We start from the raw sequence: 15,231 nt of genomic DNA, 5'->3' as shown, positions 1-15,231 counted from the left end.
TACAAAATGACACAGATCAAGTTTGAATACCTCTTATGGGATCCTTTGCGTTGTAGCCCAGAAGGACTGATGGGACTGGGGGTGCAATATGTAAACTTTCCTTGACTGGGAGTCATCGGACTTGTTTTGGGACTGTTTTTACTTGAGTCTTGGTTTTTGCCTGAGCCTGGGTCTTCAGTTAATGCAAAGAGGGTAGCGTCTGTGACTGTATGGTTAGTTGGGCTGCTGTGAAGAGTGGCATTCTCAGGAGTAGTGTAAGCGATGAAGCCTTGAAGTGTGCCAATGGCGAGGCTTGAAACAGTCGCCAGATCAGCAGGACTGGTAGAACTTTTTTGTTGATCAACAACTGATGAGGAAAATTCTGAAGAAACACTGGTTTCGTTGGCATCTTGAGTTGTGTTTGCACCATTTGGCGAGATCTGATTCTGTGTTTTTAATAATGGAGGGACAGTGTAGGATGCCACACCTTTCTCTGTGACTGCAGTAGGACAAGTAAACGGGGACGAGGGCTTAGAAATGTCAGCTCCTTTGGACTTAAAAGATCCATCCTGTATTGGAGGAGGCGGGGCACGATTCTTGACTTTGGCTGGTTGTGATTGAGACTGTGGTGGAGGGGAATGAGGCTTTTTTGTGGGTGTTGGAATTTGAGGCGCAGGGGACTTGATAGACTTGGGTTTTGGAGATATGTCTTTGGGCTGGGATGTTCCAGCGTTGGTTACAGTGGTCCTGGAGCCAGAGGCGGGCACTGGCAGAGCAGAATTTTCTGATAATACATTGTCGGAAGAGGGTGGTGTCACTGTGTCCCCTATTAGATTGGGTGAACACTGGCTGTCAGCAACAATTGTGAATTCATAGTACTCCTGAATATCTGGAAGAAAACAACAAAAGTGTAAAGCCAATGTAATCTAAGTATTAATCATTGACAATTAGTTAATCTTTGTTTGATTTTCACATATATTTTCTCTATGAGAAAAACAGATACAAGAATATCATCATCCATCTATTTGCTACCGCTTATCCCTCTCGGGGTCGCAGGGTGATGGAGCCCATCCCAGCTGCACTCCGGTGGAAGGCAGGGTACAACCTGGACAATTTGCCACCTCATCGCAGGACCAACACAGATAGACAGACAACATTCAAACACACATGCACACACTAGGGTCAATTTAGTGTTGCTAATCAGCCTATCCCTAGGTGGATGTTTTTAAAGGTGGGAAGAAGCCGGAGTCACAGGGAGAACATGCAAACTTCACACGGAAAGACCCCAGGACCTTTATTGTGAGGCACCAGCATTAACCCCCTGTTCCATTGTCCTGCCTGTGATCATCAATCAGTTTTCTATAAGTATTTTTGGTTTAAGATTCCTCTTTTACAGCGGCATCAGCAGATTATTCACAATTACCTTAGTGAACAATTCAGAAGGCAAATTGAACCTGCTCAACTACAGAAGTTAGGGTTGTGGAATAGTTTGATGGTGGCAGGATTTTTTGAGACCATCAATTGAATCTCTCACAGCTAAAACGCTGGTGACCTCTAGTGGCAAGTTTGTTACTTAGCTACAGAGTATATACTGCATGTCTTATCTTCCTCTGTTTCTCTTTTTGTGCAAAAAAAACCCAGCATCCATCCATCCAGCCACCCACCCACCCATCTATCTATCAGCTTTCTACTGCTTGTTCCTCTCGGGGTAGGGGTGGGGGGCTGGATCCTATACCAGCTGCATTTGGGCGGAAGGTGGGGTACACCCTGGAAAAGTGGCCATCTCATCGCAGGTCCAACATAGTTAAACACACAACATCCACACTCACATTATCACAGTCCGGGTATAACATGCAAACTTCACACAGAAAGAGCCCTTTCCCGGGAATCGAACCAAGCACCATCTTATTGTGAGGCACGATAGCTAACATTTGAAACTAAATCTATTTTCTATATCTTAATTTTATTTTGCTGTTAATCACCCAAAGCATCTTTCCACTATGTGACATACATTATGTTTATGTTGCTTGCATTACAACACACAAATAAACATTGCACACATTACATGCAGGCAAGTACTGTTTTTGTAAGGGGTTTTGTGGCTCCCTGCTCAAGATAATTTTGACAACACCAGCAATAAGTTACAATTTTCCTCAGATATATTTTTGTGCCAAAAATGGATTCAAGCAAACAAATCAAGCACAAGGCCATTTTTGTGTGTGAAAATACTGCATATTGGATGAGCTGCTTAAATAGATGCATGTGTCATTGTAAGCCCAAACTAAGCACACACAAAACAGATTGTACTAAAAAAGCCACCATCATCCATATAGATACACAGAGAGTGCTCTTGTGTTTTTTGCCAATGAGCAACTGTACATCTTACGACCACTACCTAATAAAGTAAACAAGGAAAAAACATCACATTTTTACTAATTGATCACTTCTTTTACAAAAAAAAAACACCCTACCTTAACTTAATATAATACACTTTCAAAACCAAAAATATCATTCTGAGGAAACTTCATCCATTCATATATCAAGAAAGACTACTATACATACCAAACAAAAGCTTAACAATAACAATTATAGCCACAGCTGCTACACCTAGAACCCACGGTGATTAAAGTGGAGCTGGTTACGAGCTACTGGTATTTAAAATATGCAGTGTTGACGCGCTGAGTTGTAAGACACATCAAAAAATACTTACCAAGCAGGGCACTAAAGAGCTGACTTTGGAACACATTGATGACTCGGTCCAATGACTGTTTCAACTGGTGATCTTCCTCAACAGGGCACTGTTTAACTTGGCTCCGGTTCTGCTGCCTCTGATCTAATTTGGCCCGGTACTGCTGGAGTAGCTCTAGGGCTCTTTGAGCATCTGAATAAAACACACACACATTGAATAAATAAATAAAACAATTATTATCCTGTACCGAGGATGTCGTTGTGGCTTGTACAGCCCTTTGAGACTTTTGTGATTTAGGGCTATATAAATAAACATTGATTGATTGATTGATTGATTGATTGATTATAAATAAAGTACAGCGGTACCTCAACTTAAGTGTGCCCCAACCTTGGAGTATTTTGAGATAAGAGCTGTCTCTTGACTCATTTTTATGCTTTAAGTTGCAAGCAAAAATGTGATTTAGAAGCATCTCCACCATTAGTTGATGTAGCAAATATCAGTGAACCCTGTAGGGTTTAACATAAATGTCTGTGACTGTAATTATTTTTCCCAAAGTATACGGTATGACAGTTTTATTTAACAGGCAGCTAAGGCACCAAATCCGATTTGAGAATGACACCAGTCCGGCCCCCAAGTTCAGTTAAAAAAACTTGGAAGAGACTAACATTTTTTCAGCAGATTTATAAAAACAATAGAGTGCCATCATATCATATACTGTACATATACTCTATCTAGACTATATACATACATACTAGAGATGTCCGATAATGGCTTTTTTGCCAATATCCGATATTCCAATATTGTCCAACTCTTAATTACCGATTCCGACATCAACCGATACCGATATATGCAGTCGTGGAATTAACACATTATTATGCCTAATTTTGTTGTGATGCCCCGCTGGATGCATTAAACAATGTAACAAGGTTTTCCAAAATAAATCAACTCAAGTTATGGAAAAAAATGCCAACATAGCACTGCCATATTTATTATTGAAGTCACAAAGTGCATTATTTTATTTTTAACATCCCTCAAAACAGCAGCTTGGAATTTGGGACATGCTCTCCCTGAGAGAGCATGAGGAGGTTGAGGTGGGCGGGGTTGGGGGGGCGGGGTTTTGGGGTAGGGGATAGCGGGGGGGTGTATATTGTAGCAGCCCGGAAGAGTTAGTGCTGCAAGGGGTTCTAGGTATTTGTTCTGTTGTGTTTATGTTGTGTTACGGTGCAGATGTTCTCCCGAAATGTATTTGTCATTCTTGTTTGGTGTGGGTTCACAGTGTGGCGCATATTTGTAACAGTGTTAAAGTTGTTTATACAGCCACCCTCAGTGTGACCTGTATGGCTGTTGACCAAGTATGCGTTGCATCCACTTGTGTGTGTGAAAAGCCGTAGATATTTTGTGATTGGGCAGGCACGCAAAGGCAGTGCCTCTAAGGTTTATTGGCGCTCTGTACTTCTCCCTACGTCCGTGTACCACTCAGTACAGCAGCGTTTTAAAAAGTCAGAAATTTTACTTTTTGAAACCGATACCGATAATTTCCGATATTACATTTTAAAGCATTTATCGGCCGATAATATCGGCAGTCCGATATTATCGAACATCTGTAATACATACATACATACGTACGTATATATATATATATATATATATATATATATATATATATATATATATATATATATATATATATATATATATATATATATATATATATATATATTAGGGCTGGGCGATATATCGATGCACGCGATATATCGCGGGTTTGTCTCTGTGCGGTATAGAAAATGACTATATCGTGATATTCGAGTATACGTTCTCACGCAGTTGCTTTTAGCTGCTGGCATTACACTACAGGCTCTCCTCGCTCTTTCCTGCGTCTCCTTCTCACAGACAGCAAGCGCACCTTCTTACACACGTCACATACTGTCACGTCATACGTCACATACGTATACGCCCTCACATAGCAAAGAGGTAGTAGCATGGGTAACGTTAGCTGTGATGCTAGCGGTAATACGAAAGAAAGAAGGTGCAAATCTGGTAACAAATGAAGAAATAATTAATTCCCCCAAAAAACAGCAGGGCGTCCATCGTCTGGCGGTGGTTTGGCTTCAAGTGGGAATATGTCGAACAGACAACCGTAATTTGTCAAGTGTGGGGCGAAAGCGTTGCTATAAAAAGTAGCATTACTGCTAATATGTAGCATCATTTGAAAAGTCACCCACTCGAGAATGAACAGTGCTTAATCCGCACGTCAACATCTCTGTTCGGTGCCACACCAACAAAATGCCGAGGCAACCATTTCCACATCAACACCGTATGAAAAAAAAAACTACATAAGGAGATAACGTCCGCCGGAACCTACCACATAGCGAAGGTTGTACACAATTTGATTTCCTATTATGCAGCTAATTTTTATTTGACAGTTATTGAAATATCTTGTGTGACATCATGCACAAAAGTGCACTTTATTTGTTTTAAACTATTGTAGTGGCAATCTGTACAAAAAGTGCACTTTAATTTAGTGTTGTTTTGATTTGTCATTTTGAGGACATCATGCACAAAAGTGCACTAATAGCTTGTTTTAAAATGTCTCTCACAATCTTGCACGTTCTGTTTTGAAATGACATGAATGTTTGTGCCACTGCTTAATAACTGTTTAATAAATACAGTTTTGGTAAATTGACTTAGTTGTGATTTCCCTCTCTGCATGAAAGTTTAAAATGAGCATATATTAATGCAGTATGAACAAGAATGTTTTAATGTAGACACATAGATTCATCATACTGGTGAGATTATATGCATCAAGTGTTCATTCAAGGCTAAGGCAAAATATCGCGATATATATTGTGTATCGCGATATGGCCTAAAAATATCGAGATATTAAAAAAAGGCCATATCGCCCAGCCCATATATATATATTTACATACATACATACAAACCCCGTTTCCATATGAGTTGGGAAATTGTGTTAGATGTAAATATAAACGGAATACAATGATTTGCAAATCCTTTTCATCCCATATTCAATTGAATGCACTACAAAGACAAGATATTTGATGTTCAAACTCTTAAACTTTGTTTTTTTTTTGCAAATAATAATTAACTTAGAATTTCATGGCTGCAACACGTGCCAAAGTAGTTGGGAAAGGGCATGTTCACCACCGTGTTACATGGCCTTTCCTTTTAACAACACTCAGTAAACGTTTGGGAACTGAGGAGACACATTTTTGAAGCTTCTCAGGTGGAATTCTTTCCCATTCTTGCTTGATGTACAGCTTAAGTTGTTCAACAATCCGGGGGTCTCCGTTGTGGTATTTTAGGCTTCATAATGCGCCACACATTTCCAATGGGAGACAGGTCTGGACTACAGGCAGGCCAGTCTAGTACCCGCACTCTTTTACTATGAAGCCACATTGATGTAACACGTGGCTTGGCATTGTCTTGCTGAAATAAGCAGGGGCGTCCATGGCAACGCTGCTTGGATGGCAACATATGTTGCTCCAAAACCTGTATGTACCTTTCAGCATTAATGGCGCCTTCACAGATGTGTAAGTTACCCATGGGCACTAATACACCCCCATACCATCACAGATGCTGGCTTTTCAACTTTGCGCCTATAACAATCCGGATGGTTCTTTTCCTCTTTGGTCCGTAGGACACTACGTCTACAGTTTCCAAAAACAATTTGAAATGTGGACTTTTCCACTTTGTGTCAATCCATCTTAGATGGACTGACACATCAGCGAAGCCGACGGCGTTTCTGGGTGTTGTTGATAAACGGTTTTCGCCTTGCATAGGAGAGTTTTAACTTGCACTTACAGATGTAGCGACCAACTGTAGTTACTGACAGTGGGTTTCTGAAGTGTTCCTGAGCCCATGTGGTGATATCCTTTACACACTGATGTCGCCTGTTGATGCAGTACAGCCTGAGGGATTGAATGTCACGGGCTTAGCTGCTTACATGCAGTGATTTCTCCAGATTCTCTGAACCCTTTGATGGTATTACGGACTGTAGATGGTGAAATCCCTAAATTCCTTGCAATAGCTGGTTGAGAAAGGTTTTTCTTAAACTGTTCAACAATTTGCTCACGCATTTGTTGACAAAGTGGTGACCCTCGCCCCATCCTTGTTTGTGAATGACTGAGCATTTCATGGAATCTACTTTTATACCCAATCATGGCACCCATTTGTTCCCAATTTACCTGTTCACCTGTGGGATGTTCCAAATAAGTGTTTGATGAGCATTCCTCAACTTTATCAGTATTTATTGCCACCTTTCCCAACTTCTTTGTCACGTGTTGCTGGCATCAAATTCTAAAGTTAATGATTATGTTAGTACAGGGAGTACAGGGTGATGCCATTCGGCCTCACTAACGCACCGGCTGTTTTCCAGGCCCTCGTCAATGACCATTTTGTTGTCGTGTACCTAAATGACATTTAAATTTTTTCCCAGAACCAGCAGGAGCACCAACGACATGTCTGCCTGGTCCTCCAACGCCTGCTGGAGAACAGGTTGTTCGTCAAAGCAGAGAAGTGTAAGTTCCACGCACCTTCAGTGGGATTCTTGGGTTTTGTTGTTGAGAAGGGCCACATAAGAGCTGACCCTAAGAAGATTGAGGCGGTACTGGAGTGGCCCCAACCCACCACCCGTACGGAACTAAGACGGTTCCTGGGATTTGCCGGATTTTATCGACGTTTCATCAGGGATTTCAGCAAGGTGGCTGCACCTCTCCACACACTCACTTCTACCAGTATTCCTTTTCAGTGGACCAGGGAGGCCAGTGAGGCCTTTAGTAGACTGAAGAGAAGTTTTGTCTCTGCCCCGGTACTCGTCCATCCTGACACGGACAACTCCTTCATCGTGGAGGGGGACGCGTCGGATTCTGGGATTGGAGCAGTGCTCTCCCAACGCTCCCGTAAGGACAACCTTGTACACCCTTGTGCATTTTTTTCTAGGCGCCTCTCTCCAGCTGAACGGAATTACGATGCCGGTAACAGAGAACTACTAGCTGTTCATGAGGCCTTGGCGGAGTGGAGACACTGTTTGGAGGTAGCAAAACACCAGTTTCGGGTCTTGACGGACCATCGCAACCTGCTCCACATTCGTTCCGCCAGGAGGCTTAACGACCGTCAGGCTCGCTGGGCCAATTTTTTCAGCCGTTTTGATTATGCGCTCTCGTTTAGGCCAGGCTCCAGGAACACAAAGGCCGACGCCCTCTCCCGGCAGTTCTCGGAGGAGCCCACGTGTTCGCCTATGGCGGAACCCATCCTTCCTCCTGCCCGGATAGTGGGCATGGTTACTTGGGAGGTGGAGAAACAGATAAAGACTGCCCTGCGGTCTAATCCGGCACCAGGTGGCGGCCCGCCCAACAAGCTGTTTGTTCCCCGTGAGTTCCGATCTAAGGTGCTGGATTGGGGGCATTCCAGCATCTTCTCCTGCCATCCGGGGTTTCAATGCTCGCTATCCTTCATCCGACGGCGGTTCTGGCGGCCGTCTATGGCATCAGACACCCGTGAGTTTATCGCCACTTGTACCACATGCTCCCGCAATAAAGCTTCCCACAGACCTCCGACGGGCCTCCTGTGCCCACTACCTGTCCCCGGCCGTCCCTGGTCCCACATTGCGTTGGACTTCGTGACGGGATTCCCCATGTCCCGAGGTAACACAACTATCCTTACCATTGTCGATCGATTCTCGAAGGCTGCACATTTTGTTCCCTTCCCCAAGCTTCCCTCCTCCTCCGAGACTGCTGACCTCCTTGCACTGCATATTGTAAAGCAACACGGTATCCCGGTGGATATTGTTTCGGATCGTGGTCCCCAGTTCACTTCCCGGGTGTGGCAGTCGTTTTGCAAGGGGATTGGGGCTACGGTCAGTCTTCCCTCTGGGTATCATCCTCAGAGCAACGGACAAGCGGAGAGGGCCAACCAATGCGTAGAGACCATGTTGCGTTGTGTTGCCGCTCGCCAACCCGCCTCCTGGAGCAAGTACTTGCCTTGGGTCGAGTACGCTTATAACTCTATGAAGAGCTCGGCCACCACTCGAGCCCACATCAAACGCTGCCATAAAATTTGGAGTACCGCCCGGGATGCACTCTTGAAAGCCTCCGAAAGGATGCGCCGTAGTGCCAACAGGCGCCGCATCCCGGCACCATGATACCAACCTGGACAACAGGTGATGTTACGCGCCAAGGACCTCCATCTCCAAGTACCCTCCCGGAAATTGGCACCTCTCTATGTCGGGCCATATTCTGTGGAGGCCATTGTCAATCCTGCCTCCATAAGACTGTCTCTCCCGCCTTCTCTAAAGAGGCACCCTGTGTTCCATGTTTCACAGCTCAAACCAGTAGCAGAAAGCTCTTTTTCACCCCCTGCCCCTACCCCCGCTCCTCCTAGGATCCTCGAGAGTGGTGACCCAGTATGGCCAGTCAAGGAGATCCTCAGGGTCCGTCGGCAGGGTAGGGGGCTAGTGTACCTGGTAGACTGGGAGGGCTATGGACCAGAGGATCGATCATGGGTACCGGCCTCCTATCTTGCGGACCCCTCACTGTTGGAGTATTTCTACCGGGCTCACCCTGAGGCTCCCTGTAGCTCGTCAGGAGCCTCGCATAAGGAGGGGGGCACTGTTACGGCACGTGCACAGTCAGCTGCTCCTTCGCCAGCACGCGCCGCAGGACACACCCATACACACTCTGCTTCTGCTGCCAAGCGCCAGCACAGCTGTGCGCAATCATCAATCGACACACCTGCTGCTGATGACACCACTCCCCATAAAAGCCAGCGTGTCCAGAGAACCAACGCTGGAACGTAGTCTTTGCTTGCAGTAAGCTTTCGTCTCTGGCTCCTCACCATTGTTTGCTCGCTCCAAGTGACCTTCTGACCTTGTGCTCATTTGTCCTTGACGCTCCTCTTGTTTTCCCCAGAATTCCCTCCGTCGCCTTGGAGGTGAGCTGTGCGCCTCACTTCTCTGGACCCCTCTGGATTCTGACTGCCTCCCTCGATCCTCGACCCCCACTTTGGACTCGGACCTCTTGACGCCCCTCTCAGCCCCACGGACCCCCGCTTGTATCACGGATTCTCCTACCTGCCTCGCCCTACTGAACTGGTCGCATTCTCACTCAACACGCACTCACAACAACCACTGGTAAATATTCATTGTAACATTTCACTTAGTCCTGCAAACATACACAGTAGCATACACACTCCACCGCATAATCAAGCTCAAATAAAACTGTTGAGTTTTATTCCTGTTGCTGTGTTGTCTCCTTCCCCGCCGAACATAACAGATTATTTGCAAAAAAAAAAATGTTTATCAGTTTGAACATCAAATATGTTGTCTTTGTAGCATTGGTTGAAAATGATTTGCAAATCATTGTATCCCGTCTATATTTACATCTAACACAATTTCCCAACTCATATGGAAACAGGGTTTGTATTTATACATACATACATATATACATATACTGTATATTAGGGGTGTGGGAAAAAATCGATTCGAATTCGAATCACGATTCTCACGTTGTGCGATTCAGAATCGATTCTCTTTTTTTTTTTAACTATTTTTTTAATTTTTTTTTTGTATTAATCAATCCAACAAAACAATACACAGCAATACCATAACAATGCAATCCAATTCCAAAACCGACCCAGCAACACTCAGGACTGCAATAAACAGAGCAATTGAGAGGAGACACAAACACGACACAGAACAAACCAAAAGTAGTGAAACAAAAATGAATATTATCAACAACAGTATCAATTAGGGATGTCTGATAATGGCTTTTTGCCGATATCCGATATTCCGATATTGTCCAACTCTTTAATTACCGATACCGATATCAGCTGATATATGCAGTCGTGGAATTAACACATTATTATGCCTAATTTGGACAACCAGGTATGGTGAAGATAAGGTACTTTTAAAAAATAAATAAATAAATAAATAAATAAATTAAAAACATTTTCTTGAATAAAAAAAAAAGTAAAACAGTATAAAAACAGTTACATAGAAACTAGAAATGAATGAAAATTAGTAAAATTAACTGTTAAAGGTTAGTACTATTAGTGGACCAGCAGCACGCACAATCATGTGTGCTTACGGACTGTATCCCTTGCAGACTGTATTGATATATATTGATATATAATGTAGGAACTAGAATATTAATAACAGAAAGAAACAACCCTTTTGTGTAAAAGAGTGTGAATGAGTGTAAATGGGGGAGGGAGGTTTTTTGGGTTGGTGCACTAATTGTAAGTGTATCTTGTGTTTTTTTACGTTGATTTAATAAAAAATAAAAAAACTATACCGATAATTTAAAACACGATACCGATAATTTATGATATTACATTTTAACGCATTTATCGGACATCTCTAATATCAATATTAGTTACAATTTCAACATAGCAGTGATTAAAAAATCCCTCATTGACATTATCATTAGACATTTATAAAAATTAAAAACAAATGAACAATAGTGTCACAGTGGCTTACACTTGCATCACATCTCATAAGCTTGACAACACACTGTGTCCAATATTTTCACAAAGATTAAATAAGTCATATTTTTGGTTCATTTAATAGTTAAAACAAATTTACATTAATTGCAATCAGTTGATAAAACATTGTCCTTTACAATTATAAAAGCTTTTTGCTTGCATGACTGGGGTAGATCCTGCTGAAATCCTATGTATTGAATGAATAGAGAATCGTTTTGAATCGGGGGAAAATCGTTTTTGAATCGAGAATCGTTTTGAATTGAAAAAAAAAAAAAGATTTTGAATCGAATCGTGACCCCAAGAATCGATATTGAATCGAATCGTGGGAAACCCAAAGATTCACAGCTCTAATATATATATACATATATATATAAAAATACATACATATATATGCAAATACATATATATATATATATACATACATATACATATTTATGTATATATTATATATATATATATACATGTATAGTATATTTTGCGCTGTGTGCAGGCGCCAAGTCCTGTTGGAACTTGAAATCTCCATCTCCATAGAGCAGGTCAGCAGCAGGAAGCATGAAGTGCTCTAAAACTTGCTGGTAGACGGCTGCGTTGACCCTGGATCTCAGGAAACAGAGTGGACCGACACCAGCAGATGACATGGCACCCCAAACCATCACCCAACCGTGCAAATTTTGCATTTCCTTTGGAAATCGAGGTCCCAGAGTCTGGAGGAAGACAGGAGAGGCACAGGATCCACGTTGCCTGAAGTCTAGTGTAAAGTTTCCACCATCAGTGATGGTTTGGGGTGCCATATCATCTGCTGGTGTCGGTCCACTCTGTTTCCTGAGATCCAGGGTCAACGCAGCCATCTACCAGCAAGTTTTAGAGCACTTCATGCTTCCTGCTGCTGACCTGCTCTATGGAGATGGAGATTTCAAGTTCCAACAGGACTTGGCGCCTGCACACAGCGCAAAATCTACCCGTGCCTGGTTTACGGACCATGGTATTTCTGTTCTAAATTGGCCCGCCAACTCCCCTGACCTTAGCCCCATAGAAAATCTGTGGGGTATTGTGAAAAGGAAGATGCAGAATGCCAGACCCAAAAACGCAGAAGAGTTGAAGGCCACTATCAGAGCAACCTGGGCTCTCATAACACCTGAGCAGTGCCAGAAACTCATCGACTCCATGCCACGCCGCATTAACGCAGTAATTGAGGCAAAAGGAGCTCCAACCAAGTATTGAGTATTGTACATGCTCATATTTTTCATTTTCATACTTTTCAGTTGGCCAACATTTCTAAAAATCCCTTTTTTGTATTAGCCTTAAGTAATATTCTAATTTTGTGACACACGGAATTTTGGATTTTCATTTGTTGCCACTTCAAATCATCAAAATTAAATGAAATAAACATTTGAATGCATCAGTCTGTGTGCAATGAATAAATATATAGTTACACCTTTTGAATGCAATTACTGAAATAAATCAAGTTTTTCAAAATATTCTAATTTACTGGCTTTTACCTGTATGTATATATATATATATATATATATATATATATATATATATATATATATATGTATGTATGTATGTATGTATGTATGTATGTATATATATATATATATATATATATATATATATATATATATATATATATATATATATATATATATATATATATATATAGATATATATAGTGTCCGGCCCCGGCCACATTTCTTTAACCCAATGCGGCCCCTGGGTCAAGGTTTGGGGACCCCTGACTTAAACAGTCAAACATCGAATGTTGTTTCCACTGTGGAGGATGCTAGTTCTCAGGAATATAGAAAATAGTGAAGGAAGGTTCCCCACTCGGTTAGCTTTCTGGAAATGTTGCCCACAAAACAATTTAGTTGACTCGCCCATGGTATGATAAACAATCAGAGGGCCCTGCCTCTCTCACCATAGTGGCTGTAAGTCTATCTAGTTTTAAAAAAAGGACAGGATTTAAAAAATCTGACTCTATTTGAAAGAGGTGTACCTAATGAACTGGCCAGATTGAGCACCAAGCAAAGCTGGAAAAAAAAGTTTGACTTCTGACTAAATAAAATATATTGTGAACGCCTTTCTTGGTGAAGATTGCTAAGCCAAATAGAAAATATGTTGAGTGAATAGGTACTTTTCGTGGCACGGTTGAAGTCTAAATTAGTAAAGTAATTCATTTCCACCTGTGTCGCATACAATTTTAATGGTGGCAGTGCATTTCTGAGCAAAATAAACACTGTGTTTTCATTATAGCGGTAACATTACGGTAAGTTTCGCGAATCACCTTTGAAAGGTGTTAACCCATCACTTTTCATAAATGTATAAGGTAAAGTCGGAACAAGATAGTGTACCTTTCTGTCGCACAGGCATGGCGCAGCTCCCCGAGGCTTGAGTCGATGACTGTCAGTGTTGTTCCAAATGTCAGCGAGCTGTCCCGGGACTGTCTGTCGCCTCCAAACGGGGCCAACCGACGCACACAAAACACCAGCCTGGCTTTTCCACACGGCAAAAAATGAGTAAAAAAGTTCATTAACGAGGCAAAACGTACTACACCCCCGTCGGAGCGGGGGGAAAGACAAGCGGTAAGGACTTTGAGCTCATATGCAGTTAACTTTCGTCTCGTCTTCTCTCAGGTGACTTAAAACGTTGTCGGACCGGTTCCAAGGACACACTTATTAAAAACACGCCTCTGAGCACACGCCTTTTAAACAAGTATCAAAATACTGTTAAAGCTGCTTTCTGAGCCAGTCATAAGCAGCTTGACAGCATTGTTATGCTAAACAGCCATATTGTGTCAGTGGATGAAAGGGTCTGGGATCCACGCCCAATCAATCCCGTATAGATTTGGTTTACGGGGAGTAAAATCCACACCTTCCATCCATCCATTTTCTACCGCTTGTCCCTTTTGGGGTCGTTGTAAATGTTGAGTCAAACACTAATAATTCAAATTCAATATTACAGACTCACCTGCTGCAACCCATGCATCCCATAACTGAATGAGTTCAGTTGTATTGGCACGGAATCGAGCATTGTTTTGAGAGGATTAAAGCTGCACTATCCAATGCTTGTCCCTCAGTCTACTCTAGTCTAGATAGCGTATATGTGATGTAACTATGGTTTCTTTTGCCAAGGTTAATTTTCAATGTAGTTTGACTGACAGGATTATACAATATAATCAGTGCACCGATTATTTATTAAACTTGGATGGCGGGTGAATTCTGACATTACATCACATATGCTCAAACGTTTGAGCATATGTGATGTAATGTCAGAATTCACAAAAGATCCGTCGTGTAAGAAATTCGGGATACTTCATGGGGCAAACCTACTCATGAACCTCACTCTTGAACCTTATACAGATGAGTGAAAATGTATGTTTCTTGTGTTAATTTAGTCATGACAGGAGTTTGTTTTGTTATGTTCCTGTATTTTTGTTTCATTTCCTGTCCAGCGCTCTTACTTTGCTTTCCATTTCCTGTTTTCCTCTTTTTCTACTATTTTCCAGCTGGCTTTCTCACCTGTTCGTTGTTCAGTCACTGACAGCTCGTTAGGCCTCTTTAGGGGGGCTGAAGAAGCCCCTCTAATGTATACTTAAGCCCCCCTAAATCATTTGGTGTAAAAAATTTTTTTTAACAAAAATATGACTTTAAATAAATAATAACATTTTCACTATGATTATAAGTAGGGTTGTACGGTATACCGGTATTAGTATAGTACCGTGATACTAATGAATCATATTCGTACTATACCGCCTCTGAAAAGTACTTCTAAATCACTAATCCTCGCCTTCATGGCGACAAATAAAGTACGTTTCTTACAAGTATCATCCCTGCAGGACGAGGAATAGCTAAACATGCTTCACGGCGTCAAAATGTAAACAAACGCCATTGGTGGATCCACACCTGCCATCCACTGTAATGATACCAAGAACAAGAGCGTATCTAGTCGATACTACTATGATTACGTCGATATTTTTAGGCATCACAACATCTTCTTTCGTTTTTTTTTTATATTTACATTATGTTTATGAACTCAGGAAATATGTCCCTGGACACATGAGGACTTTG

At 42.0% G+C, this 15,231-nt stretch overlaps 1 protein-coding gene and 1 long non-coding RNA gene across 5 annotated transcripts in view; one reads left to right on the top strand and one right to left on the bottom strand.

Moving 5' to 3' along the window:
• The window catches only part of LOC133616418 (discs large homolog 1-like protein), a 212,981-nt gene extending 199,324 nt beyond the window's left edge, over nucleotides 1–13,657 (bottom strand). For all 4 annotated transcript variants that reach the window (XM_061975651.2, XM_061975639.2, XM_061975640.2 and 1 more), the window contains exons 1-3: nucleotides 13,516–13,657; nucleotides 2,690–2,860; nucleotides 31–868 (exon numbers count right to left, since the gene is read on the bottom strand). In XM_061975651.2, coding sequence (XP_061831635.1) covers nucleotides 31–868; nucleotides 2,690–2,860; nucleotides 13,516–13,534 — 1,028 coding nt within the window. In that variant the 5' untranslated portion in view covers nucleotides 13,535–13,657. The remainder of the gene's footprint in view (nucleotides 1–30; nucleotides 869–2,689; nucleotides 2,861–13,515) is intronic.
• The window catches only part of LOC133616420 (uncharacterized), a 36,770-nt gene continuing 35,149 nt past the window's right edge, over nucleotides 13,611–15,231 (top strand). Inside the window, exon 1 of the long non-coding RNA XR_009816865.2 lies at nucleotides 13,611–13,746. This is a non-coding gene — a long non-coding RNA (uncharacterized lncRNA). The remainder of the gene's footprint in view (nucleotides 13,747–15,231) is intronic.

The sequence above is a fragment of the Nerophis lumbriciformis genome, linkage group LG14 (assembly GCF_033978685.3).
Source record: "Nerophis lumbriciformis linkage group LG14, RoL_Nlum_v2.1, whole genome shotgun sequence".
Taxonomy (NCBI): Eukaryota; Metazoa; Chordata; class Actinopteri; order Syngnathiformes; family Syngnathidae; genus Nerophis; species Nerophis lumbriciformis.
This window is presented reverse-complemented; position numbering and strand designations above follow the sequence as displayed.